The sequence below is a fragment of the Phyllobates terribilis genome, unplaced genomic scaffold (assembly GCF_046119375.1).
Source record: "Phyllobates terribilis strain yellow unplaced genomic scaffold, ASM4611937v1 Scaffold_2__4_contigs__length_985480577, whole genome shotgun sequence".
Taxonomy (NCBI): Eukaryota; Metazoa; Chordata; class Amphibia; order Anura; family Dendrobatidae; genus Phyllobates; species Phyllobates terribilis.
In genome coordinates, this window is record NW_027362762.1 from 127,242,036 (window position 1) to 127,268,030 (window position 25,995).

Genomic DNA, 25,995 nt, shown 5'->3' on the forward strand with positions numbered 1-25,995 from the left:
ACTGTCAGTTGGCCGACGCTCCATACACATTAGACTGTTGGCTGAACCCCTTGATATCAGCGAGTTCGGCTGACATTTCTTTAATTATTATGGGGGGAACAGGTTTTACACAAATATCACATGATCAATGGGTAGTAGAAAAAGAGGCCTTAAATGGAACCTGTCATGTTAAAAAATGCTATTAACCTGTAGATATAGTTAATAGCGTTCTAGAGCTGTGCGGCCACCGCACTGAGAGCCCCGCTGCTGGGAGGAAATTAACGTTATTCCTCTTGGCGGCCTCCGGTTTTCAGTCAGAGGCTTGGCTTCAGGCACCGCTCAGTACATAGTGGCAGCTGTAACCACGGCCCGGCACTGACTGACAGCTGGCTCTGTACTGATGCACTGCTGAGCCGGCCCTCAGTCAGTGCCGAAAAGTGGTTACAGCCGCCGCTATGTACTGAGCATTGACTGAAGCCGCCCCAGCCGCGCCTCTATGACTGAAAGCCGGAGTCTGCCGATTGGAATGAAGTTAAATTACTCCCGGTAGCCGGGCTGTCAGCGCGGCAGCCGCACGGTTTTAGTACACTATTAACACATAGATTAACCCCATATCTGAAGGTTGATAGTGTTTTGGGACAGGACAGGTTCCCTTTAAAGAAACTATCCACCTTTAGATACCATGTTGATTTTACCTCCAAAATTCTGTTTTAGCTAATTTCTTCATGGGGAGGTATTTTCTTCTGAAGGTGCCCATAGGCATTAAATAGTGGCTAGCCATTAACCTGCTTGGCTGACAGCTATCCCTCCAGATCCCCACACGCACATTTCATTTGTTGAGCATGCATGGGAAGAGAAGGGTAAGCCAGTGCCAGACAACCCTAGTGTTGACTTATCTCCAGCAGAAACAAATATCGGGCATTGTAATATAACATGCCCAAATTCTTTCCTCTAACAGATGATGTAGAGGCCGACACTGATATAATGTATGGCGAACGACAGTCACATTTAGCATAGCCTCAAATATCGGGAGCACAGATTCCTGGTCACCATTTTCTCCATACTCTTCAATTCATTGACGTCTACTGGACTTACAGAAAGAACTGTCCTATAGGTGGAGATCAAATCCATCAGAAAGTTACTATGTAAAAAATGCTTACGGGAATAGCGCTTTAATACACCGCTATAGCGTCTAGAGCTCCCATTGTCTCATACAGAATTGTCCGCTCACAACCACCACAAGCTTAAGCCTGTATATTGTGTTATTATCAAGCTCTTTTTCTTATACGACAGCAGACAAACAAGATATTCCTTCTATTCATACAGATCATTGAAAGCTGAAAAACCCAATGAATACCACAACACAGCAATACAAAGTCATCACGGCACTGCCACTTACAGCATGAGGCATAAACTGGCCTCTCTATAGCCTAAGTATACTTCTCAGGGTTTAGTGGCTTTTCCAGCTGTAATAAAGGCACGTGCCTGCTATTTCAGAAAACCTTCCATTTCCGCTGCATTTATCAGAGAACACTTTGTGAGCAAAAATACACTGACTTTGAGACAGAAGTGTACACACGGTGACATTTTCATGCTCATCATGCCAGTCTTGGTTTAAACAGCTACAAACCGCAGCATCTAAATTATAACCTTCATCGGTTTGCTATTTTATTTTATTTTCTTTCTACCAAAAAATGAGCTTGGAGTTTTGCCCAATCCATCCATATACAGTCCTATAGTCTGCACGTAGTATTGCATTCAATGAATGGCCATTAGGTGCCCTTACATATTTTGAGCTCCTTCACCATTCGTACAAGTAGATGTTATTCTGGCACCTATCAGATCAATGTCGATCAACACAGTTTTAGAATCGTATTGCTTTTAGGTTATTAAGTGATCTTTACATGTCCACATGTATGGGTTAATCTTCCGCTGTCAGGAAGAAAGGGCTAGTTTTTCTTTTTGTGTTACACATCCCAAAATATATGTTTTAGGAGATGTTTTTGTATGAGCTAATATACTAAAAAAAAAAAAAAAAAAAAAAAAAAATCACAAAATTTCCAATATAACATATTGCAAAAGGCATCTTATTACCTGTCTAGGGTTTTTGTAGGTTTTAGAATTCGCATTCAGCCGCTAGCTACCACTGATCTGTCCCACGAAACAATCAGCTCACCTCTAGTCAGATTTGTCTGTACCAGGTTAAAAAAAAAAAACAGGGACATATACAGTACAGACCAAAAGTTTGGACACACCTTCTCATTTAAAGATTTTTCTGTATTTTCATGACTATGAAAATTGTACATTCACACTGAAGGCATCAAAACTATGAATTAACACATGTGGAATTATATACTTAACAAAAAAGTGTGAAACAACTGAAAATATGTCTTATATTCTAGGTTCTTCAAAGTAGCCACTTTCTGCTTTGATGACTGCTTAGCACACTCTTGCCATTCTCTTGATGAGCTTCAAGAGGTAGTCACCGGAAATGGTTTTCACTTCACAGGTGTGCCCTGTCAGGTTTAATAAGTGGGATTTCTTGCCTTATAAATGGGGTTGGGACCATCAGTTGTGTTGTGCAGAAGTCTGGTGGATACACAGCTCATAGTCCTACTGAATAGACTGTTAGAATTTGTATTATGGCAAGAAAAAAGCAGCTAAGTAAAGAAAAACTAGTGGCCATCATTACTTTAAGAAATGAAGGTCAGTCGGTCTGAAAAATTGAGAAAACTTTGAAAGTGTGCCCAAGTGCAGTTGCAAAAACCATCAAGCGCTACAAAGAAACTGGCTCACCTGAGGACCGCCCCAGGAAAGGAAGACCAAGAGTCACCTCTGCTTCTGAGGATAAGTTTATCAGAGTCACCAGCCTCAGAAATCGCAGGTTAACAGCAGCTCAGATTAGAGACCAGGTCAATGCCACACAGAGTTCTAGCAGCAGACACATCTCTACAACAACTGTTAAGAGGAGACTTTGTGCAGTAGGCCTTCATGGTAAAATAGCTGCTAGGAAACCACTGCTAAGGACAGGAAACAAGCAGAAGAGACTTGTTTGGGCTAAAGAACACAAGGAATGGACATTAAACCAGTGGAAATCTGGGCTTTGGTCTGATGAGTCCAAATTTGAGATCTCTGGTTCCAACCACTGTGTCTTTGTGCGACGCAAAAAAGGGGAACGGATGGACTCTACATGCCTGGTTCCCACCGTGAAGCATGGAGGAGGTGTGATGGTGTGGGGGTGCTTTGCTGGTGACACTGTTGGGGATTTATTCAAAATTGAAGGCATACTGAACCAGCATGGCTATCACAGCACCTTGCAGCGGCATGCTATTCCATCCGGTTTGCGTTTAGTTGGACCATCATTTATTTTTTAACAGGACAATGACCTCAAACACACCTCCAGGCTGTGTAAGGGCTATTGGACCAAGAAGGAGAGCGATGGGGTGCTACACCAGATGACCTGGCCTCCAGTCACCAGACCTGAACCCAATCGAGATGGTTTGGGGTGAGCTGGACCGCAGAGTGAAGGCAAAAGGGCCAACAAGTGCTAAGCATCGCTGGGAACCCCTTCAAGATTGTTGTAAGACCATTTCCGGTGACTACCTCTTGAAGCTCATCAAGAGAATGCCAAGAGTGTGCAAAGCAGTCATCAAAGCAAAAGGTGGCTACTTTGAAGAACCTAGAATATAAGATATATTTTCAGTTGTTTCACACTTTTTTGTTAAGTATATAATTCCACATGTGTTAATTCATAGTTTTGATGCCTTCAGTGTGAATGTTCAATTTTCATAGTCAAGAAAATACAGAAAAATCTTTAAATGAGAAGGTGTGTCCAAACTTTTGGTCTGTACTGTATATAAAAAAAATATATACGGGCAGGGGGAAAAAAAAAAGTGCCATATCCATACAGACTGACCAGATATTTCTGGACAGTTGGCAACGATGTTCCACAGAAGGGCACCAAATACCTCAATACGAGTTTCGCTAGTTTCATCAGGAGTACAGCTTCTTCCCATCTACCAATGTCAGCAGCACTGTGGAGTGGAATTATAGACCACTCCTGGCCCAAAGAGCAAATTAAACTGTACATATTTTGTCTGGGGGAGTAAAAGTTTGGCCCTCATTATACTTTCCAACTTAAGAGCCCTAAAGAAATTGTAGAATCTGTTTTTGTGGCTTCCATGCTTCGGAGAATAAAATAGGTTGTCTCACCATAGACATTGGTGTCACATAGGTGGAAGGTGCCATTAATGTGTTATCAGTGACAAACCAGGTGTTCTCCTAGAAAAAGCAAAGATGAGCCAAGAGTATATATATATATGGCAGTGCTCCTTCATGGTGCCACTGTCACACTGAATTCAGGGGTCAGTGATGGATTTGGCTAAATGGACATTGGTAGCATATACTATTAATATGTCACCGATGGCTGTGATGAGCCAAGCAAGGTCCTGAAATGTAAAGTCTAAATATATGATCATTAGAAGAACATACAACCTTGAAATCCAACATATACAGACCAACAGTGGATGAAGGAGTAACCACACTGAGCAGCTCTGAATTTTGTGAGCTTCTCAGATGTTGTATGGGAGAATCAGGCATGACATAGATGGATGACTCTCATATCGTAGGTGCATATTAGGAGCTTAATACAGGGCTTTCAGGAATAAAATTCCCTACTGCTTTAGGGCATGAGAAAATGCAAATGCCTGGACTGGGAACACCTAGTTCCCTAAACTGTAGATTGATGAACATCAAACACAAAACTGAAGCAACATGTCCTTCAGAACAGGGTGATCGATGGATGTCATGGCAGAGTGGTATTTCCTTTAGAGGATTTTCCTGGTTCCAAGATGACTATTATTAATGAACGGGAGAACATTCTCAGATTTAGAAGCGGATTCTCCTCTTAAAAAAATTTATTCTTTTCGCCGGGTTTTCATTATGGCCGCAAGAAGGTGTAGGACACAAGGGTGATAGTTGTACAAGTGTCTGAACATTTTTAATACTTGTTTGTTTCTTTACATATCAATTACATTGTAGATGTCCTTCAATTCTATAAGCATCACTGAAATATTTGTTTTCCTAAAAATGAACCAGCAAAAAGTACCAATACTGGCTAGAAGTTCCTGGTTTTCCTGGTTAGCCACTGCAGGAGAAATGTTGAGTTATATACTGTCTTTTCCAATGTATGGGCAAACATTCAATGCACGCTGGCACCAAGCCCACCAGAATGGTAGTCAATATTTGCAGCAGCTCTCAAAGGGTAATCCCAAGCATGGGACCTTTCACTTGCGATTGTATTGATTACTGCCAGAACTAGTCCTTTAAAAAGACCGAGGACTTAATGGTCAATATGTTTTCCAGAAACCTCTGTTCCCATTCCTATAATATTGAGCAAAAAGATTTGCAGAACCCTGGTCCGCTGGTCACATCAGTAATCTGTGACTGTGAAAGCTGAGAAATGCAAACTTCCTACCACATTTGGCATCCCTGACGCCTCTTCTGATTAGCAGGCCCCTGCGATGCCATGTGTGTGGCACGCTGCAATTAGAGATGAACGGACCTTTTGAAATTATAAGTCATCAAATTTTCCCAAAATGTTCAATTTGCAACCAATAAATTTGCGTGAATCTCAACACTGGGCAGCTTGTAATTACTGGGAAAATACACATGGGGGGAGGAAAGAGATTGAGAGAGGACCCCTCTGACCATAAGAGCTTACACTCTACAGGAAAGCGAGACTCACCCAGTGACTCTGGAGATGGAAAACGACTCTGCCATACAAACTGTGCTCCTCTGGGAACCGGTGATCTGTGATGGCCCTGGTACTGATCACCACTGTACAAGGTATGATAATCCGCTAGATGTCTTAGCTGCGGGGTATTACAGGGAAGCCCGTGCGGCCACACAAGATGACGTATGCCTGCTCGCTGCTGCTTCAACAGTGTGAGAAATAGTGACAGGAAAGTTTTTTTTCTTTTGCAAATTGCAAACTTATGTTGAGACTTTCCTGTAGAGACACCACCACACACCCATTCCCTCAACCACTTCTCCATCTTACAGTTTGACTTAAAAGAGGTATTCACATCTCCAAGATCCTATATGTAGGAGGTGTAATAATAAGAAGAAGAATATTAGCAAATACCTCCAATTAAAAATGTAGTATATTTTTTCTGATTAGCTATGTCTCTTTCCTAATGTGCAGGCATTGCAGGACCTTAGGTATCCATGGTTACGACCACTGATATAGTGACAGTTAGCTAGGTGCTAGTGGTCGTCACCATGGATACCACAGGTCTTGCAATGCCTGCAAATGAGGAAAGAGACATAGTGAAGCAGAAAAACTATACTACATTTCTAATTGGTGGTATTTGCTAATATTATTACACCTACTACATATTGGGATAGGATCTTGGAGATAGGAATACCCCTTTAACAGTAATTGTTCTTAGTTATAAGGTTTATTGGCTCAAATTGATTAAAAAATTCTACGATTATTTCCTAAATTTGTTATTATTTTCTATGCATTGAAGCCGCTATTTAAACATGGTCACGTGAATGTCAATTTATAGGAGTATCTATCCACCACATTACTCAGACTGCGTTTTCTGGAATCAATTGGCTTTGATATATTTTTTATATATTTATGAGCAATAACAAAGAAATGAGCTGCTGTATAAGTTGGTATACATGCAAAGTATAGCAGCTAGTAAGTCAATAGTGTATACTAAGTACCATATGTACAATTACTATTTACTTACTTACAGCAGGGTATATGCTCATTTTGTTGCCTTCTTCGGTTTTGTCTATTAAATAGCCACAGTGTGAACATGCTCTTATACCTTGCATGGATACCAATTGGGCTCCGGCTCATTTCTTTGGTTTTGCTGTAGTTTTTTGTACAAACAGGAGTATGTCCCCCTTTTTGAGATAGGCACTTCATTTATATATCTTCCCATGGCCATATATCTGACCAGTAGGATCCCGGTCCTACTCTACCTCCATCTACATTGAGGTCGTCTGACACACGGTGAGGTTTTAATACAAAAGGATAGGACCGTCCCGATTTGGTACACCTTGTCAAGGTGACATTGCTTTTGATCAAAAAGAGTGTAAAAGCCAAGTACCCCATGTTATTTATATGAACTATTGTTTTTTACTTGCTTTAAGCAGGGTATATGCTCATTTTGTTTCTCTTTTAGATTCTTAGGTTTTGTCTAATATATTTATGAGCCTCAATATTGGCGTCATACAATATACATAGAAAGTTTAAAGCACAATGGAAAAACAAGTAAAAAGTTGGTTATATAACACTACAGAAAGTTTTTTCGTAACTAACCTTGTGTAGGTTGATTGATCTAAATTAAGGGAAATGTCTCAGATAGCAGAGTTATATTGCCGCCTACACAAAACAGATGGCATTAATATATTAGTTATCATTGCCTGCAACTGTTCGGATGATTAGTGCGTCTGAGCTGTCTTTTGGTGTAGACTCCTCCAAGATTAATCACTGTATTTGACAAGAAGTTTCCATATCTTCTTATTTCAGAAATCACATCATCCGGTGTAATATTCAGCGGCTTATAAAGCACCTTGAACAGGGGGTTTCCAAATTACAGAACAGTATCACCCTGATCATTGAAATTCCATTTTAGGTAACCCTTATTTAATGGTTATGTGGAAACTCTCAACTGTAAATCTATTCCAAAACTTTCTTCTCAGCAGAAAAGTATTTGTCGGAAGCAGAATCTTGTTTTCTGGTACATAGAGAAGAATTATGTGGTAACTTAAAGAGGTATTCCCATCTCCAAGATCATATCCCAATATGTAGTAGGTGTAATAATAATATTAGCAAATATCTCTAATTAGAAATGTAGTATAGTTCTTCTGATCCGCTAAGTCTCTTTCCTCATGTGCAGGAATTGCAGGACCTTAGGTATCCATGGTTACAACCACCTAAAGTGAAAGTTAGCTAGTTGCTAGTGGTCGTAACCATGCATGCCTAAGGTCCTGCACATGAGGAAAGACAGCGAATCAGAAAAACTATACTACATTTCTAATTTAAAGGTAAATGCTAGTATTATTATTATTATTACACTTACTAAATATTGGGATAGGTCTTGGAGATGGGCATACGCCTTTAACTAATTTTATGCTCCTGAAAACAAATACGATGCTTACATTTTCTGATTGGCTTTAAATTTCAAGATCCAGAGGAGGTTGTAATTATTTATGACACCTTTCATGCAGGTTTACAGAAAAATTGCATCTTTATTATTTCATCATCATTATTGCATTGTTAGTAGCTCGTCTATTACATAATCTATTTAGCCTATTGAGCCTTCAGTATATTTTAAGGTGACCAATCCACTCAGCTCCGTAATCTTAGTATTGAGAGTTTGACAGAATGCTTGTGTTACTTGCCTGTCCCGGGTCCGGGCTTTGCTCCCCTCACCTAGGTATGCTGGACTCTGTTGTGCTCCACATTGAGCTTTGCAGGTTGCCCGGCATGTGACATCATCTCCCTAGGCCTTTTAAGGCCCATCAGGGCACACACCAGTATCTTCAGATTGCTATTCAAGACCCTGGTTTAGTAGTCTCCAGCTCCTGTACACACCGTGCTAACCTGCTTCAATCCCTACTGCCCACCTGACCTTCCTTCGTCCATCCTGCTGTTCTCGGGACTCCTATGTGTGCCAAGTCCACACTACCAACGTGTCATTGCCTGCTGCACCAATGCCCGGGGTCCGTGTAACCACCCAAGCTTGGGGTGTAAGCAGGTTCACGTCACATGGTGAGCCTTCCAGCTTGTTTGCCAATTATCGGCTTGTAAAAACCAGGGTTGTGGAGTCGGTAAGCCAAACCTACGACTCAGACTCCTCAATTTCCCTGACTCCAGAGCACTGCCTCACTACTGAGCGTGTACATAAAGTGCAGCGCAGATTCATCTCAACTAAAAGCCGAGACACTTAGATCAGAAGCAGAACAGACATTTATAGGATATTTCATAACTTTCCCAAATTTTTATGAAAACATTTACAGCACATCCAGCATTGTACTACTGTACCCAATTTATTATATATTTTAGGAGTCTGAGTCGGTCCAATTTATACCGACTCCACCAAAATGGACACAGACTTCACAGCCCTGGTATAAACATACCGACAACCACCCCACTGAACAAATAAACTGCTGATTCATGGGGTAATTGAGGGGAGACTCAACGTAGCACTGATGTATCAATGCCCATGTGCAGTAATCGCTTATGCCGGCATTAAAATTATTGTTCTCGGCAGCACATCATCCGGTGTATACAAGAGATGTGCTGATAAGAATAATATTCTATGCACACAAAATGATGGTATTAGTGATCGCTCCGTGCGCACGATGGTATTAAGAGATCGCTCCGTGCGCACGATGGTATTAGTGATCGCTCCGTGCGCACGATGGTATTAGTGATCGCTCCGTGCGCACGATGGTATTAGTGATCGCTCCGTGCGCACGATGGTATTAGTGATCGCTCCGTGCGCACGATGGTATTAGTGATCGCTCCGTGCGCACGATGGTATTAGTGATCGCTCCGTGCGCACGATGGTATTAAGAGATCGCTCCGTGCGCACGATGGTATTAAGTGATCGCTCCGTGCGCACGATGGTATTAGTGATCGCTCCGTGCGCACGATGGTATTAGTGATCGCTCCGTGCGCACGATGGTATTAGTGATCGCTCCGTGCGCACGATGGTATTAGTGATCGCTCCGTGCGCACGATGGTATTAGTGATCGCTCCGTGCGCACGATGGTATTAGTGATCGCTCCGTGCGCAAGATGAAAGGCTCGCATACACATGAGCTAAAATTTGTCCAATCTCAACAATTGTGAAGTTCAAGACCCTAACCCTGGCATACAAATCCATCCACAACCAGTCTCCTCTATACATCTGTGACAGCCTCCCGGTACTTACCTGCACGCAACTTCCGATCCTTACAAGATCTCCTGCTCTACTCCCCTCTTATCTCATCTCCTCTTCCCACAATCGCATACAAGATTTCTCCCGTGTATCCCCCCCACTCTGGAACTCTCTACCCCAACATATCAGACTCTCGACTACCGTGGAAACCTTCAAACTAAACCTGAAGACCAACCTCCTCCGGCAAACCTACAACCTGCAGTAACCACTGCTCCACAACATTGCTGCACAACCAGCTGTACCCTCACCTACTGTATCCTCACCCATCCCGTGTAGATTGTGAGCCCTCGCGGGCAGGGTCCTCTCTCCTTCTGTACCAGTTGCTGAGTCGTTTTGTTAAGATTATTGTAATTGTTTTTGTATGTATACCCCTTTTCACATGTAAAGCGCCATGGAATAAATGGCGCTATAATAATAATAATAATAATGAATTGCTGAGCGTCTTATGTGCCTGTGCCCTCCGTCCCTGGGAGAAAAAAAGTCGTATATGACCCCTATACTTCAGCCTTTTGCCTAGCAATCAGGTGATTGGCCATCAGTCACAATAACTATCGCAATAAACCCCGGATCTATGAGGACTTCTACCAAGTAATGAAGTTGTTATGTATCGTGGGTCACCTGGGGGAGCAGCGCAGAAATCAATGCTTTCTTTTGTTACCTTGGATCTAGCATTATATGACCTCATACCAGATGCAAAACAGGTTTACTAATGTCTAGAAATCCACAGCAGCCCCCTAATGATGAGATCCAAGGATTTCAGACGCAGCGACATGTCAGGCAGAACTATCTGACTGCAGGAATTTCCATGGATGGCTGATGTCTGAGGAGTCGGCGCACGGGAGCAGTAAAGTATGCACAATCATTCCTTATTAAGAAGTTAATGGAACAATGCTGGCACCGCTTATCTGGAGTTCAAAGGGACTGCCGCTTTGTACTCGGGATGTTTAGTTTGGTGTGTTCACTACGTTATTAAAAATAGAGAGCGGTATAAATGATGATCCATTCTACAATGCTGTCACTACGCACGGCATTTCACTGTGCGCTCAGTGGTGTACGGTCTACAGTTGTATATTGCACACAGTGGGGCAGATTTATTACCCATGGTGGTTTTATTGCATATGCCAACCTTAAAGAAGTCCTCCCACTGACTTTTTTAACCTTAAATCTCTCTAAATGTAGTGAGTGTATTAATATACTCACCTACTGCCACCTTCTCCGATGTCCAGCGCCGGTCTTCTCCTCTTCTCAGTGACGTCGTCACTCTTTAGACTCCCCACGTCACACTGAGCTATGCTTGACCCAGAAGTAACTTTTACAATGTAAGACTATGGAGAGTCAGAACCAGGACCCATAGACTTACACTGTAAAAGAGACTTCCAGCTCATGCATAGAGTGCAGTGTGACCAGGAGAGTCTGAAGAGTGACGATGTCACTGAGAAGAGAAGACCGGCGCTGGATACCGGAAAAGGCGGTGGTAGACGAGTATATTAATACAAATTTAGGGGGGTAAAAAAGTTCAAGGTATATTTAAACTATATACATGAGAGTCAAATTTGTCAAATTTATTACGATGTGCAACGCAGGAAATACATTTGGTGCATTTTAATATTAAAAATGTAAAAAAATAATTTACCCTGATATGAGCAAGAATAAATTTGAGCCCAATTTTTGGCACCCGTTTCTGGCTAAAACCATAATTAATATATTAAAGTAATACCAGCCATGCCCCCCACTTCAGAAAAGTCACAAAATATAGTGCAATTGTAGAGTATAACATATTTGATGGATTTTTTACACCACAAAAGTGGTATAAATGCAATGATAATTCCCGAGGCTTGCAGTAATACACAGAGAATTACACAAAAAAATACATATATAGTTATTGGAGAGTGTCAGGCTGTGTAGGGAGATACCCCATTGACAAAAGGGATTTATTGCAACAAGACTTAATTTATTCAAAATATTTCCAGGAGGAATAACAGAGGCAAAGAACAAAATGGTTATATGAAAAGATGCTCCAGAATGGTTATAAAGCAGGCTTGTCAGAAGAGATATGGAGACATAAAAGAGAATTAGAGGGAGTGCACACAAGTAAGAGGAGAAGATACAAATCTCATGTAGATTGCTATGGAAAGACACATCACAAAACGTCTGATTCATCTCAGCTCAAACAGATATACTGACCCAAAGAGTTAAAGGGAATCTGTCATCAGGTTTATTTATGCAATTTTCATATGTCAGCATTTCTAAAACAATTTAGTCCTATCAAAATCGGTTATTGAGATTAGAATTAGGAGATCATTCCATAGTACAACCCCTCTTACTGTAAAGAACCCTGTTTGATTATATTACCAGGTTTTTTATTATAATAGTTTATTCACTATTTTCAGATATCAGCATTTCTAAGACAATCTAGTCCTATTAAATTCTGTTATCAAGTTTGACATTACGGTCTTATTCCATAATACGACCACTCTTACTGTAAAGAACCCTTTCATATATTGAGGACGTTCTTTGGTGAATAGATCTATATTAATACCCATTACTACGATCATGTCTAAGTTGTTTCTTCCCGTTCTGCCCATGAGTAGTAAAGGCCTTATTACAATAATGGTTGCTTCCGTACAAGCGCTTAGTCAGAGATCCTGAGTAATGGAATCCGCAATCGACAAATGGTTCCAGGCAGGTTACCAAGCCCTGTGCCCGAGGGAATCGTCAGGAGATAACTAGAAAGCTCCTTTAACAAGTCTTCCTATAGTACAACAATATTACGAGTACCCGAAGTCACCTTATTTCATCACGACCTCTACAAAAGGTTCTTGGCCTGAGGCATCTTACTTTTATATAGTCCAAGTAGCCCTGAGTGGCTTATTATATCCTTATAATGTACAGTGAGGGACGCATTATCCCATATATAATCCTATTGAGTTACTTAAAAGTGCTGCTTAAGGAGGTTTTTTAATCAATGCGATTTTCGGATGGCAGAAATGAACGTTTCACAGTGGTAGTTATCTGCCGGCGAGCACAATCCTTATATTTTATGTTCCGTTCCTCTGATTTCGCCCTATGACAACTGAAAGTGAAGTGATTAATACGAGGAAGGATACAAGAACATGGCACAAGCGGAGAGATGTCACAACACAACGCATGTTCTCAGACGACACTCATGAATAATTCATGCTTTCCGGGCCATTTTTGGTGCGTTGGTTGTAAACTGCAGCCATTCATCACTGTCTTGTTCCAGGGCTGTAGTGTGTAACATGTATCAGCATTCACTGATCTAAAGATCATCCATTATCCTGATCTGGCAATTATGAAGTCGGAATTGTCACCAACATCCAGTCCATTTGTTCCCAATCCCAGAGTATAGACTTGGGGGGATTCATGGTTATTCGGAATGCAAACTCCATCCAGCTTGGTAGAGAGGCGCTGATCTGTCAGTGTTTACCCATCCCCTTACTACTACCCTAGAGAAATATTCATCAAGGGTTATGCAGCAAGTATGCCCCAATCAGCGGCCTAGTCTGGGGGTCATAGGGGCACAAAATTGGCCCCCCAAAAAAGTAAAGAAAATAGCAGTGCTGTCGCTGCGCTGAAGATCCGGGACAGTGTACATGCCCTGGGTGTCTGACCGGGTGCCTCGGATCTCTGGCAAGCGCCACTTTAAACTATCGGCATCAACGTGACACCAATACGGTTGGATCTTGTGGTAGTTTGCCGCCTGTGCCGGCCAACTGTGTTTGGAACAAGAGGATTTGGTCCTTCGGATTATTTTTTTTTGCATTGGGTGGCATTATTACTTTTGGAGAGGGCATCAATACTTTATAAGAGGGCATTATGGAGTAAAGTATTAGCTTTTCCTTGGGCATTGTCAACCCACTGTATGTCATGTTACCTGTATAGCTTCCAGCAGATGCAACCAAGAAATGGTTGCAACATGGAAAATAACAAAGGGAACGTGTCACCAGGTTTTCCCCATATAAAGTACGGCCACCACCATTAAGGCCTCTTTTACAGCTTACTAGAATGCTATAAAAAAAAAAAAAAAGTCCCCCGTCCCCTCTGCAGATCCAAGAAAAGTCCTTTTATTATACTCATCTCCAGAGCGGTCCGGTCTGATGGGCGTCTCTGGTCTTGATCCAGCTCCTCCTCTCTTCTTACGATCGCCGTCCTGATTCCCTGTTTCGTGTGGATGATGCGTCCTATGTCACCCACACACTGTCCTCCATCGCACTCCTGCGCTGGCGCACTTCTCTATACCCTGCCGAGGGCAGCGAAAAGTACTATAATGCGCATGTGCGGGGAAAGGCCAAAGAGCAGCGATGACTCAAAAGTAAAGAAGCATACGCATTACAGTACTGTGCTTTGGCCTCAGCAGGGCAGAGAAGAGCGCCTGCACAGGATCGCAGTGGGGGACATTGTGTGGATGACGTAGGACACGTCATGCGCACCAAGCAGAAAAGGAGGACGGTGATCGTAAGAAGAGAGGAGGAGCCGGATCAAGACCAGCGACACTCCTAGGACCAGACAGCGCCGTCTGAGTATAATAAAAGGTCTTTTCTAGGATCTGCAGAGGGGATTGGGGAATTTTTTTTTATAGCATTCTAGTATGCTATTAAAGGGGCCTTAATGGTGCTGGTCGTACTTTATATGGGGAAAACCTCTTGACACGTTCCCTGAAAAGTAAAAAAGTAGAGGGGTGCACAGCGGCACATAAACTTTCAGAAAGATCTCTAGGCAGAAGTGTTATTACTAAAGATACAACAAATTTATCAAACATCGTGCAAAAAGTTTGGCAACGACTTAGCTGAGGATAATGTATGTAAAGCATTGCGGCATTGTTGGCACTATATAAAAATAAAGATTGTTATTTGGTGCAAAAAGAAAAAAAACCAGCAAGAAAGCCACACACGAAAGAGTTAATCTCAGGATAAAAGTGTTTAGTGACCGTCTTATAGGTGCTACATTATCACAGAAAAATGTGCCAGTAGCAAATATGTAAGTGCACCGGCTACTTGCAATTTGTACATTGCTTGTATGAGCAGAAAGAGCATGTAATACCTTGCACAAATCCCCGTCCTTATGTCTCATATCCCCAAGGGCTCTTCTTTTTGGGTTGCTTTCAGATTCTTTAGTGATCATATCCTAAAACTTGACCTCATCTCTTCTGCGTGTGAAATCTCTATCAGTTTTAGTGAGCCCTCTGCTAGTGAGGTCTCTCCAGCTTAGAGTTAAAGGGGTTGTCCATGGACATAAAAGGGTATGTGAATGGTCTGCAGAAAGCTCCACTTCTGCATTCGGTCCGACACAAGCATTGAGCCTTTTCTCCTTCTGTGTGTCTGTGATGTGCTTGAAGGGGGATGGATGTTTGACTCAGGGCTATAGCTAAGCCAGCCCCCTTGTCTGTATCAAAAGGGGGCTGGCTTTGCTAATAAATCACACATTGATCCTCCTAAATACATATCACAGACACCAACTTGCTTGTCATGTCTGCAGTGCCCTTCGGGTTGCAATGCATCTCCATTTACCTACAATATGCTGCAATGTAGCAGAAGCATACAGCAATATTACGCGTTTTTTGCATAGCCTAAAATTCACATTCTATATTGGGCCATGTTCACACAATGTGCATATTTTTTTAATGAAAATATGCAGAGGAATTTCCATGTTTTTACCACAATTTTTAGAAAATTGAGGCACAAAAAGGCATCTCAAGCACAACTGAGGGAAGCCATCTATATCCTAGCTGCCATGATTAGTCAGTATGTGGACATTGATGTGGATAGTGATTTATATTCTTCAAGATGTAGGGGGCATACAGAGTAGAATTACAATATTTGCAGATGATACTAAACCTTGTAGGGTAATCAACACAGGAGGATAGTTTAATATTACAGAAGGAATTATGTAAGCTGGAGGCTTGGGCTGAGAAATGGCAACTGAATTTTAATGTAGATAAATGTAAGGTTATGCACTTGTGTAGAGGAAATAAAAATGTGTAATTATGTACTAAATAGTAAAACACTGTGTATCACTGATACTGAAAAAGGCTCGGGCGTATGGGTGGACGGCAAACTCCACTTTAGTGATCAGTGTCAGGCAGCTGCTGCCAAGGCTAATAAATAATGGGATGCATTAAAAGAGGCATAGATGCTCATGAGGAGAACATAGCTTTGCCCCTATACAAGTCACTAGTGCGGCCACACTTAGGATACTGTGTGTTTTGGTCTCTAGTGTATATGAAGGATAGAGCTGAACTAGAGCGTGTGCAGAGAGGAGCAACCAAGAATATAGTGAATGGGTGGTCTGCAATATCAGGATAGGTTATTAAACTTGAGGTAAGGTTATTCAGTTTGGAAAACGAAGGCTTACAATGTACAAATATATGAGGGGACGGTACAGAGATCTTTAGAATGATCTTTTTACACTTAGGCCTGCGAGAGGACAAGGGGGCATCCTCAACATCTAGAGGAAAGAAGGTTTAATCATAATCACAGATTCAGATTCTTTACTGTAAGAGCAGTGAGACTATGGAATTTTCTGCCACATGTTGTTGTAAAGATAGATTCACTACAAAAGTACAAAGACGTCCTGGATGCCTTTCTTGAAAAATATAATATCACTGATTATGGGCACAAGATTCTGTGAAGGTACACTGATCCAGGGAACTATTCCGATTGCCATATGTGATATCGGGAAGAAATTTTTCACTTAATATGGGGCAATTGGTGTCTGGCCCAAGGAGTTTTTGCCATCCTCTGGATAGATCCTAGTTACTTACCGGTAACGGGATTTTACAGAGCCTATGACAGCACCACCTGAGAGAGGGTATCCGCCCACCAAGGACAGGAACCTACAGAATAAAAAGGCGGTACCTCTCTTCCGCATCAGTTTTTGTTTCAGAGCATGAGGGGGCCTCCGAAAAATAGGTTAACACATAACTGCCTCCTCAACATTTGTAATAAAACACCTTAAAAAGTGCACACCATAGTGATAAAGGGGAGGGAATTAATAGGGTGCTGTCATGGGCTCTGTAAAATCCCGTTACCGGTAAGTAACTAGGATCTTTTCCCCTTCTCCCATGACAGCACCACCTGAGAGATTTATAGAGCTCAGACACCAGAGGGAGGGATCACCGCTTGCAACACCTTCCTTCCAAAGGACAGATCAGAAGAAGAAGAAGAAAGGTCAAGACGGTAATGTTTGTAGAATATAGCGGGGGATGACCAAGTTGCCGCCTTACATATGAGGTCGATGGGAACATCCGCCTTCTCAGCCCAGGAGGCAGCTACCGCTCTGGTGGAGTGGGCCTTCAGGTTCTCTGGAACTGGCAGATTGCTAGAAGAGTATGCTAAGGTAATGGTATCCCTGAACCATCTAGCTATTGTCCCTCTTGTAACTTTAAGCCCTTTCCTAACCCCCTGAAAGGAGATAAATAAGGCGTCACTTTTCCTCCAGGCCTTGGTCACCTCCAAATACCGGACTAATACCCTCCTAACATCTAAGGTGTGAAGCTTATGTTCCTCAGAATCCTTAGGGTTAGGATAGAAATAAGGGAGAGTGATTACTTGCGTCCTATGGAATCTGGAGGCTACCTTAGGAAGATAGGCCGGGTCTGGTCTTAAGATTACTCTATCCATACATACTTGAGTGAATGGAGGGTTAACAGATAGTGCATGTAAATCACTAATTCTACGAGCTGATGTCAGAGCTACCAGTATGGCTGTCTTTAAAGTTAGAATTTTTCCTGAAACTTCCTCTAAGGGCTCAAAGGGAGGTTTGGTTAGTGACTCTAGAACCAAATTAAGGTCCCAAGGAGGCATCCTTGGAGTAGGAATAGGCCTGGATCTACCACAAGCTTTAATGAACCTGATGATCCACCTATTCGCCGCCAAGTCGTAATTATATAGTGCCCCCAGAGCTGATACTTGAACCTTAAGAGTACTGGTGGCTAGTCCCATGCTTAACCCCTTCTGGAGGAATTCTAGTATGGCCCCAATAGGAAACCTCCCTTTGGCGAACTGACCTGAGGTAGACAGAAACTTAGCCCAGGTTCTACCATAGATCCTAGTCGTAACAGGCTTCCTACTCGCCAGTAGAGTAGTTACCAGATCCGGAGAAAACCCCTCGTGTCAGTAGTGACCTTTCAAAATCCAGGCCGTCAAATGCAGGCCCGATCTTTGGGGATGGCAGACTGGGCCCTGTCTGAGGAGATCTGGGATGTCCGGAAGAACCCATGGGACATTCTCCTCATCCAAGTGAACCATGGTCTCTCGGGCCAGAACGGGGCGATCAATATAACCCTCGCCTGCTCTTCTCGGATCTTCCTTAGGATGGTGGGAATCAGCATCAGAGGGGGAAAGGCATAGGCCAAAGTAAAATGCCAAGGAATCAGCAGCGCGTCCACCGCAAACGGCCTCTCCTTTGGATTCAGGGAGCAAAAGATTTCGGTCTTTCGATTGTGTCTGTTTGCAAACAGATCCATTTGGGGCTGTCCCCATCGGCCCACAATCTGCTGAAATACGGCTGGATTCAACTCCCACTCTCCCTGTTTTAAGATGTGACGACTTAGGAAATCGGCCTTTATGTTCTCTTCTCCTCTTATGAGAAAGTGCCGAGAGCGTGAACAGCTGACTCTCGGCAAAACGAAAGATCTGATCCGCTACTAACATCAGAGGGGGAGACCTGGTACCCCCCTGATGATTGATGTAGGCGACTGTCGTTCGGTTGTCCGACATTATCCAGATGTGATGACCCTGGAAAAAAGAACTGAACTTTACTAGAGCGTTTCTGGCTGCCAACAGCTCCCTCATGTTGGAGGAGAGACCCGTCTCGCTGTCCGACCAGAGGCCCTGTACAGAATGATCTCTTAGGTGAGCACCCCAGCCTTCTGCGCTTGCGTCTGTCGTGACTGTATCCGACACCCGGAAGGACCAGGGAACCCCCAAAGATAGATTGACTGGAAATCTCCACCAGTCCAGCGAGTTGATTACTCCCTCCGGAAGAGATATCCTTCCATTCAGGCAACCTCTGAGCCGCTTGTCTGCTGTCAGGATCTCCTGTTGAAGACGTCTGGAATGGAACTGGGCCCACTGAACTGCTGGGATACAGGATGTCATTGTACCCAATAGAGACATTGCACTCCTCAAGGTCATGGTTGGATTGCTGATAACCCGTGATACTAGGGATCTGATCTTCAGTTTCTTGTCCTCTGGTAGAAGACAGGTTTGATTTTCTGAGTCCAAAATGAGACCCAGGAAAGATTGGACCCTCCTTGGCTCCAGACTCGACTTCTCTAAATTTAACAGCCAACCCAGGCCCTTCAGACTGGTAATGACGTCCGCCAGAGCACAGAGTTGTTTTGATCTGCCTACTACTAAGAAATCGGTCAGATAAGGGATGACGAGGATATCTTTTTCCCTTAAATGCGCTGTGATTTCCAGGATAATTTTTGTGAAAACTCTTGGAGCCATGGAGATGCCAAAGGGAAGAGCTGCAAACTGAAAATGCCTTAAAAGCTTGCCGAACTGTACAGCTAATCTCAGAAATTGTTGATGTGCCGCAAACATTGGAACGTGGTAATAAGCGTCCTTCAGATCGAGGACGCACATATAACAGTCCGGAAATAACATCTTTATGGCTGACTTTATTGACTCCATCTTGAATGGCCTGTAGATCAAATGGTCGTTCAGCTTTTTCAAGTTGGCAATGGTTCTGAAGGAGCCATCAGGCTTCTTTATTAGGAAGAGAGTCGAGTAAAACCCTCTTCCTTGCTCGGGTACAGGTGTTTCCACTAGGACCCCCTTCATAACCAGAGAGAGAACTTCCTGCTGCAGGGCCATCTGTTCCGTTAGGCCTCTGGGGGCTGAAATCCTGACGGTGTTCCTGGGCATGTTCTTGAACTCCAATTTGAGCCCCCTCCTGATTATCCCTAAAATCCAAGTACTGGACGCGATTTTTTCACAAGCGGGCAGGAAGTGGGACAATCTTCCTCCCACCTGGGGAGGACTGTCACTTAGGGGCTTTCTTACTCTAGGAGGATGGACCCCCGAACATGAAGCCTCTGTTATACGGCTTCCAGTCTCTCCAGCTACTCTGGTCTCTAGGAGCTTTGGCTGCGACTGTACTTTCTCTTCCGAAAGGAGCTTTTAAATCGGGGAACAGACACAGTGGGAAACCCATGTTTCTTGTCTGCGTCCTTATCCAGGATATCATCTAGGCCCTTGCCGAAAAGGAAGTCCCCCTCACAAGGGATTGAGCACAGTTTAGACTTTGACTGCACATCCCCCGGCCAGCTCTTGAGCCATAATGCCCTACGGGCTGCATTGGAGAGATTTGCGGACCGGGCAGCCAGCCTAACTGAATCTGCCGATGCATCTGCCAGGAATGCAGCCGCCCCCTGCACAAGGGGAAGGTCTAACAGAATCTTCTCCTTCGAGACATTCCCCTTAATCTGGTCTTCCAACTGTTGAAGCCAGATCATCATAGACCTGGCGGTGCAGGTGGCTGCCACTGCCGGTTTAAGAGCCCCTGCTGACGACTCCCAGGCCTGTTTAAGGAAAGACTCCGCCTTTTTATCCAGCGGGTCTTTTAAGGCCCCCAAATCCTCAAAGGGCAGTGTGGAATTTTTGAGGACTTTGAAATGGCCACATCGATCTTAGGGGTTTTGTCCCATCTAGCTGCATCCTCTTCTTCAAAGGGATATCTCCGCTTAGAGGAAGAAGGCAGCTGACCTTTCCTCTACGTTTTTTTCCATTCCCTATCTATAAGGGATTTGATTCTTTCATTAACCGGGAATGTGCGCCTCCTTTTCTGGTCCAAGCCCCCGAACATGACATCCTGAACTGTTCTGGGAGTTTTGGTATCCGTAATACCCATAGTCACTCTAATGGCCTTAACCAGCCTCTCAGTATTATCTACCGAAAAACAAAGCCTACCTCCACCATCATCATCCGAAGACTCCGATGATGATGAGGAGAGATCAGAGGAGGAAGGAAGTTCTTTTGTAAAACGGGACTCCACTGATTCCTCTGAGTCCAAGGAAACCTGCTTCTGTTTCCTCTTTCTGCGTGAGGTTAAGCCTCTTAAAGAATCCCTAACCTCCGTTTGGATTAGATTTTTTAACTCCAAAGAAAACCTGGGGGACTCCTCTGCTATGGTTTTCTGGATAAAGTCCGAGCAAAGGTTTTTGGCATAGGAGGTAGGAAGGCTGACTTTACATAACGCACACTCCTTGTTTTTACTCTTAGAACTACACTTCTTTGCCTCCTAACACCCCCAAGAATTGAAAGGAGAGAAAGAGAGAAAAACAGAGAAGAGCATATTACTTAAGGTGAGACTTTCAAGAAGATCACTCACCACGCTGCGGTTCAGACTAGAGTACCTGAGGCGGTGGTTGCCGATCATATGAAGGCTCCCATCTGGCGGAGGTGGATGGACGAGTTTTTTTCTGACCGGTTTTGCTGGCACTCGTATGACCCCCACTGCTGTGGCTCTGATGATGGGAAGACTCTCGGCGTTCCGGTTGCTTGAGCTGCTTACGCTGCTTTGGCGGCTGTGGCTGCGGCTGTTACTCCTGCGGCGGTGACAGCTGCTGCCCAGGTGACTGCGGCTCCTCACTCATGATGATGGGAATGCAGACACCGCCATCTTGACTGCTTCCCATCCTTTTAAAGCGTAAGGGCTTCACTTCCTTTAGGCCCCTCCCCTTCCGGCAGCGTGCTCTCTCCTTCTCTTTTTTTTTCACCAGCTGGCGCGCTACGCCGCAGGACCCCCCCCCTGCACGTGTGCAGCCCAGCGGCTCCCGGCGCACTTGCAGCGGGGATGACCCGGCATCGCACCCCGCGCATGCGCAGACCCGGCTTCCGGCGCACTACGTAATAGGGCGCATCACGACCCCGCGCGTGCGCAGCCCGGACTTCCGGCGCGCTACGTCACAGGGCGCGACGCTACCCCCACGTGCGCAGACCCGGAAGACCTGCCGGCCGGCGCGCTCAATCACAACTACCATGTGAGTGCAGACTCAGCCGCAGGACCCGGCGCACACGGGAGAGGACCCCGGAAGGCAGCCCCCCCCCCGCACGCAGACCCAGGTAGCAGCCAGATGGGGCTGAAAACAGAGGGCCATCTGCTGCTTCTTCACGGCCTCCAGGCCGCACCGATCCCGGGATCCCAGGTAGGCGAGGTACCACCTAGCGAGGCTCCCATCAAGGACAGGAACCAAAAAAACTGATGCGAAAGAGAGGTACCGCCTTTTTATTCAGTAGGTTCCTGTTCTTGGTGGGCGGATACCCTCTCTCAGGTGGTGCTGTCATGGGAGAAGGGGATAAATAATATTAATATAATAATATTTTTTTATTTTTATATCTCCAGCACTTTACATTTCAGAGGGGACTTGTACAGACAATAAAGACATTACAAAATAACACATAACTCAACAGATACCAAGAGGAGTGAGGGCCCTGCTCACAAGCTTACAATCTAGGAGATCAACATTTTAGGTTATAGGTTGGACTCGATTTGCCTTCAACCTTAAAAACTATGAAATTATGATACTGCTGACCAGAAGGAGCAGAAGAACAGAAGTACCAAAATAAATATATAGATTATATATATATATAAATATATAGATATATAAATATATATATATATATATTTTTTTTTTTTTTTTTTTTTTTCAGTATACCTTTGTAGAACTTTCACAGAGTTCCACTTTATATTACCTTTACTTTCTGATCTGTAAGTGTAGAATATAAATGAATTTTCACTTGTTGTCTACAAAACCCAAGTCATGCAGGAAGTATTGATAACTTATAAGTGATTACCGTATGTAGTAGATAAGACTTCTGCCACCACAGAAAAACAGGATAAATATCATTTTGCTGTTAGTTGGGTTCATTAGACCCCTTCTGGCCACACTCTCCTAGGCAGGAGCACATTCCTCTTCAGTTACATCATTTTTACTATCAAATCGGCTGCTAAATATTAACAAGAAATAAAACTTTTGTAGGTGATCTAGTAACTCAGCACTAAACATTCAGCCGCCTTGTTCTTGACCATCTTTCCCATTCCTAGATGTCTAAAGGGATTATCCAATCTCCTGCCCACATCCCCATCAAAAAGAATAAAAAAATCACCAACAACTGGATACATTATCTTGTCTATAGACAACTGATCATTGGATACAAAACTACGATCAGATAGGGTATGCTCCTGGACTGCATATGTCCAGATGGATAAAGCACTGCCCCGATGGATACCACACTGCCCAGGACATCCACAGGTATGCAACAGAACAATCAACAATGAAAGACACCAGAAGCGACTCTGCATGTGAGCTGGCCGCTTCAGAGCAGCTTAGTGGCCCATTCAGAGTTATTATGTGATCATGGAAAGACCCAACACATGGTAAATATGCAGACAGCCCCTACCATAGAGAACCTCTACATTCCCGAGAGGAGAATGAGCTCCTGAATGTCCTGATGCCACTTGTCATAGCCAACAGACCAGAGTCAAAAAACAGGAACATTTTGTAGTGGTTCAACCTCACGAGATCAGTAGGTTCGTTATTTTTCTCATGAATACAAATTACTAATCCTCGAGGGTATGTTCACAAGGTGTCTTTTTCCGGTGGTCAAAAAACATCTGTTTATGAAGTTGTAGATGCTTCAGGAATAGCTGCTGGAATTTTTTAGGATTTTTTTGGAGTCATTTCCTAAAGGATTTTTTCAACATTTTTTCCAGCAATTTTTTGGCCTTCTTTTTACTGGAGGTATTTTTTGATGTTTTTAAAAATCCATTGAGCGATGAAGAAAATGTGAAAATGCTTACAAAATTCTCAAAGAAGTGCCCTGTTGTCCTCCAGGCATTTTTATTGTATAGTATGGACAGTCTTGCAGGCCTGCAGAATGGTCAGGTCACTTCTTTTAAACTCTTGGTGGTTTTAAAAGCCAGGAACATTTAAAAGCTGCTCAGAAACCTGAACATATGAACAGAAGGTCGTTTTTCCATTGAAACGAATAGGACAATTCTTTTGAGCTTTTTGTAAGTGCTTTTTCCGGTGTTTTTACAAGATGTCCCACTGAAAAAACGCAGGAAAAAGATGCAGTATGAACATACCCTCACAGCTATAAAGTTTTGAGCAAACTGGTTTTGTTGAATTTCTGCATGGACAGCAGGGGTAGACTGGATATATCGGCAATAGGGCTGTGTCCAAGTGGAACATGTCCAGAGTTGGTCCAAATACTTTTAGATAGTTACCATACTCAGGGACCAACCAAATAAAAAATATTCAACTGGTTAGAGCTTTCCAAATGCAATTTATTAACCAAAACCAATTGTATCATGGTAGGTGAGGAACTCATTAATTGTAAGGCTATGGAAGCAAAATTGACTCTCAGGTACGTTAGAGTCTACAAAAGCTGCAGGCTTATGCTGAAAGGGACTCAGCAAATTCAGAAATGAGTTTAGATAATAAAAAAAATGTATAAAAGCCTCTTTATTTAATGAAAGGTTTAGTCCCATCAGTAGAAGTTAATCACCCATTCATAGGACCACAGATTCAGAGAACGGGACTCTGAATTGCCCTGTCTGAATGGAGGCGTGCCTAGCACGGTGCTCGAAATACCCTAGCACAGTACTCGACTTTTTCTGGCAGCTTCATGGAGAATGAATGGAGCGGCGATGTATATGCCACCACTACTCTATTCAGATTGGACATGGCAGAGCCTTGTTCTCAGGAATGGTGAGGGTCCAGCGGTCAGACCCCTACCGATCAGCAAATTGGCACTTATCCCATGGCTGTATGGTATCTTCTAAACATGGAAATGACCTTTAACAACAAAAGAAAATCAAACAAGAAAATGGACAGTAAGGTGAAAATTGTGAATAAAAAATGATAGTACATACTTATAAAAGAATAAAGTCACAAATATCCAAAGTCATCAGAATGTATGAAATATAAGTCACAAATCATCTAACTCACCACCAAGAAACTGTATCCCACCAGCCACTCTTCCAACAGTCCTGGAGATAAGCTCAGAGACACAGCATCCCATGATAGCGGTCAATGCCACCAGAAGGAGAAGACCACATCCAAGTCCAGTAACCACGGTACAGATTCTCCACTCAGGGCTTGGAATGGCTTGGAAGGAGGCATAACGACCACACTGTTCCACCATGACTGTGGTCTGCAGACTCTCATCTCGTACAGGGTAAGAACATCTCCGGAAAGTACCAAAAGACACCGGTTTATCCAACTGAGAGCCCAAAAGCCAATAAGGCATAAAAAACCCTACACAAGATGCTCCAGCACACAGGAAGGACAGCAGAGCCCAGATCACCCCGGTACATGTCAAGCTTGAAGCCATGATGCCCAGCCAACAAGGTAAACTTCATCAAAGGTTAAACAGAGTTAAAACAGACAGGTTTATCCAACGGAAAATAACGTGTTGAGCAATTCCCAAATACAATGTAATCCTGCACGGTTCAATTTCCAGAGGCTGAAGTCAATACTTTTTCCGCTAAGGGATTCCTGAGGAAGGAGGAAAACAAATATAATTATTAGCAGGAAAGCAAATAAAACCAGATTCATGATAAGAAACAAATATTCTTTTCATGTCAAGTCAATGTTTATCTATGATGAGAAAGGAAGTGCATTAATGGATGACTCCACGCCATAGAAGAAGCACAATTATCGAGTTCACTTTTCTTAGCATACTGAATATATACCAGCACGGCACTGCAAAGGGGAAACGAACGACTGAACTCTCCTCGTTCAATCAGGAAATTTAATTTAGTGACACAAATGAGTGGTCGCCTTGGGATATTCAGCCGCGGCACAAAACCCGTACAAGCATCCCTGAAAGAATGCAGAGACCTTTAAAGACTCTTTGTTGGGAAGGCTTCATCCGTGTGACAAATAATCAAAGGCAAAAAGTGAGCAAAAAAAATAAAAAGTCGATTCTTTCTGTAAAGCCAAGGATTAGGAAAGAATGCTAAGTAATCAATTCTAGCAAGTAACCGATTTTATTGGAAATAGCTGATTTATT

At 43.3% G+C, this 25,995-nt stretch overlaps 1 protein-coding gene across 2 annotated transcripts in view; it reads right to left on the bottom strand.

Moving 5' to 3' along the window:
* The window catches only part of LHFPL6 (LHFPL tetraspan subfamily member 6), a 176,472-nt gene that overhangs the window by 145,190 nt on the left and 5,287 nt on the right, over positions 1-25,995 (bottom strand). For both annotated transcript variants that reach the window (XM_073662584.1, XM_073662585.1), the window contains exon 2: positions 24,930-25,478. In XM_073662584.1, the coding sequence (XP_073518685.1) occupies positions 24,930-25,314 (385 nt within the window). In that variant the 5' untranslated portion in view covers positions 25,315-25,478. The remainder of the gene's footprint in view (positions 1-24,929; positions 25,479-25,995) is intronic.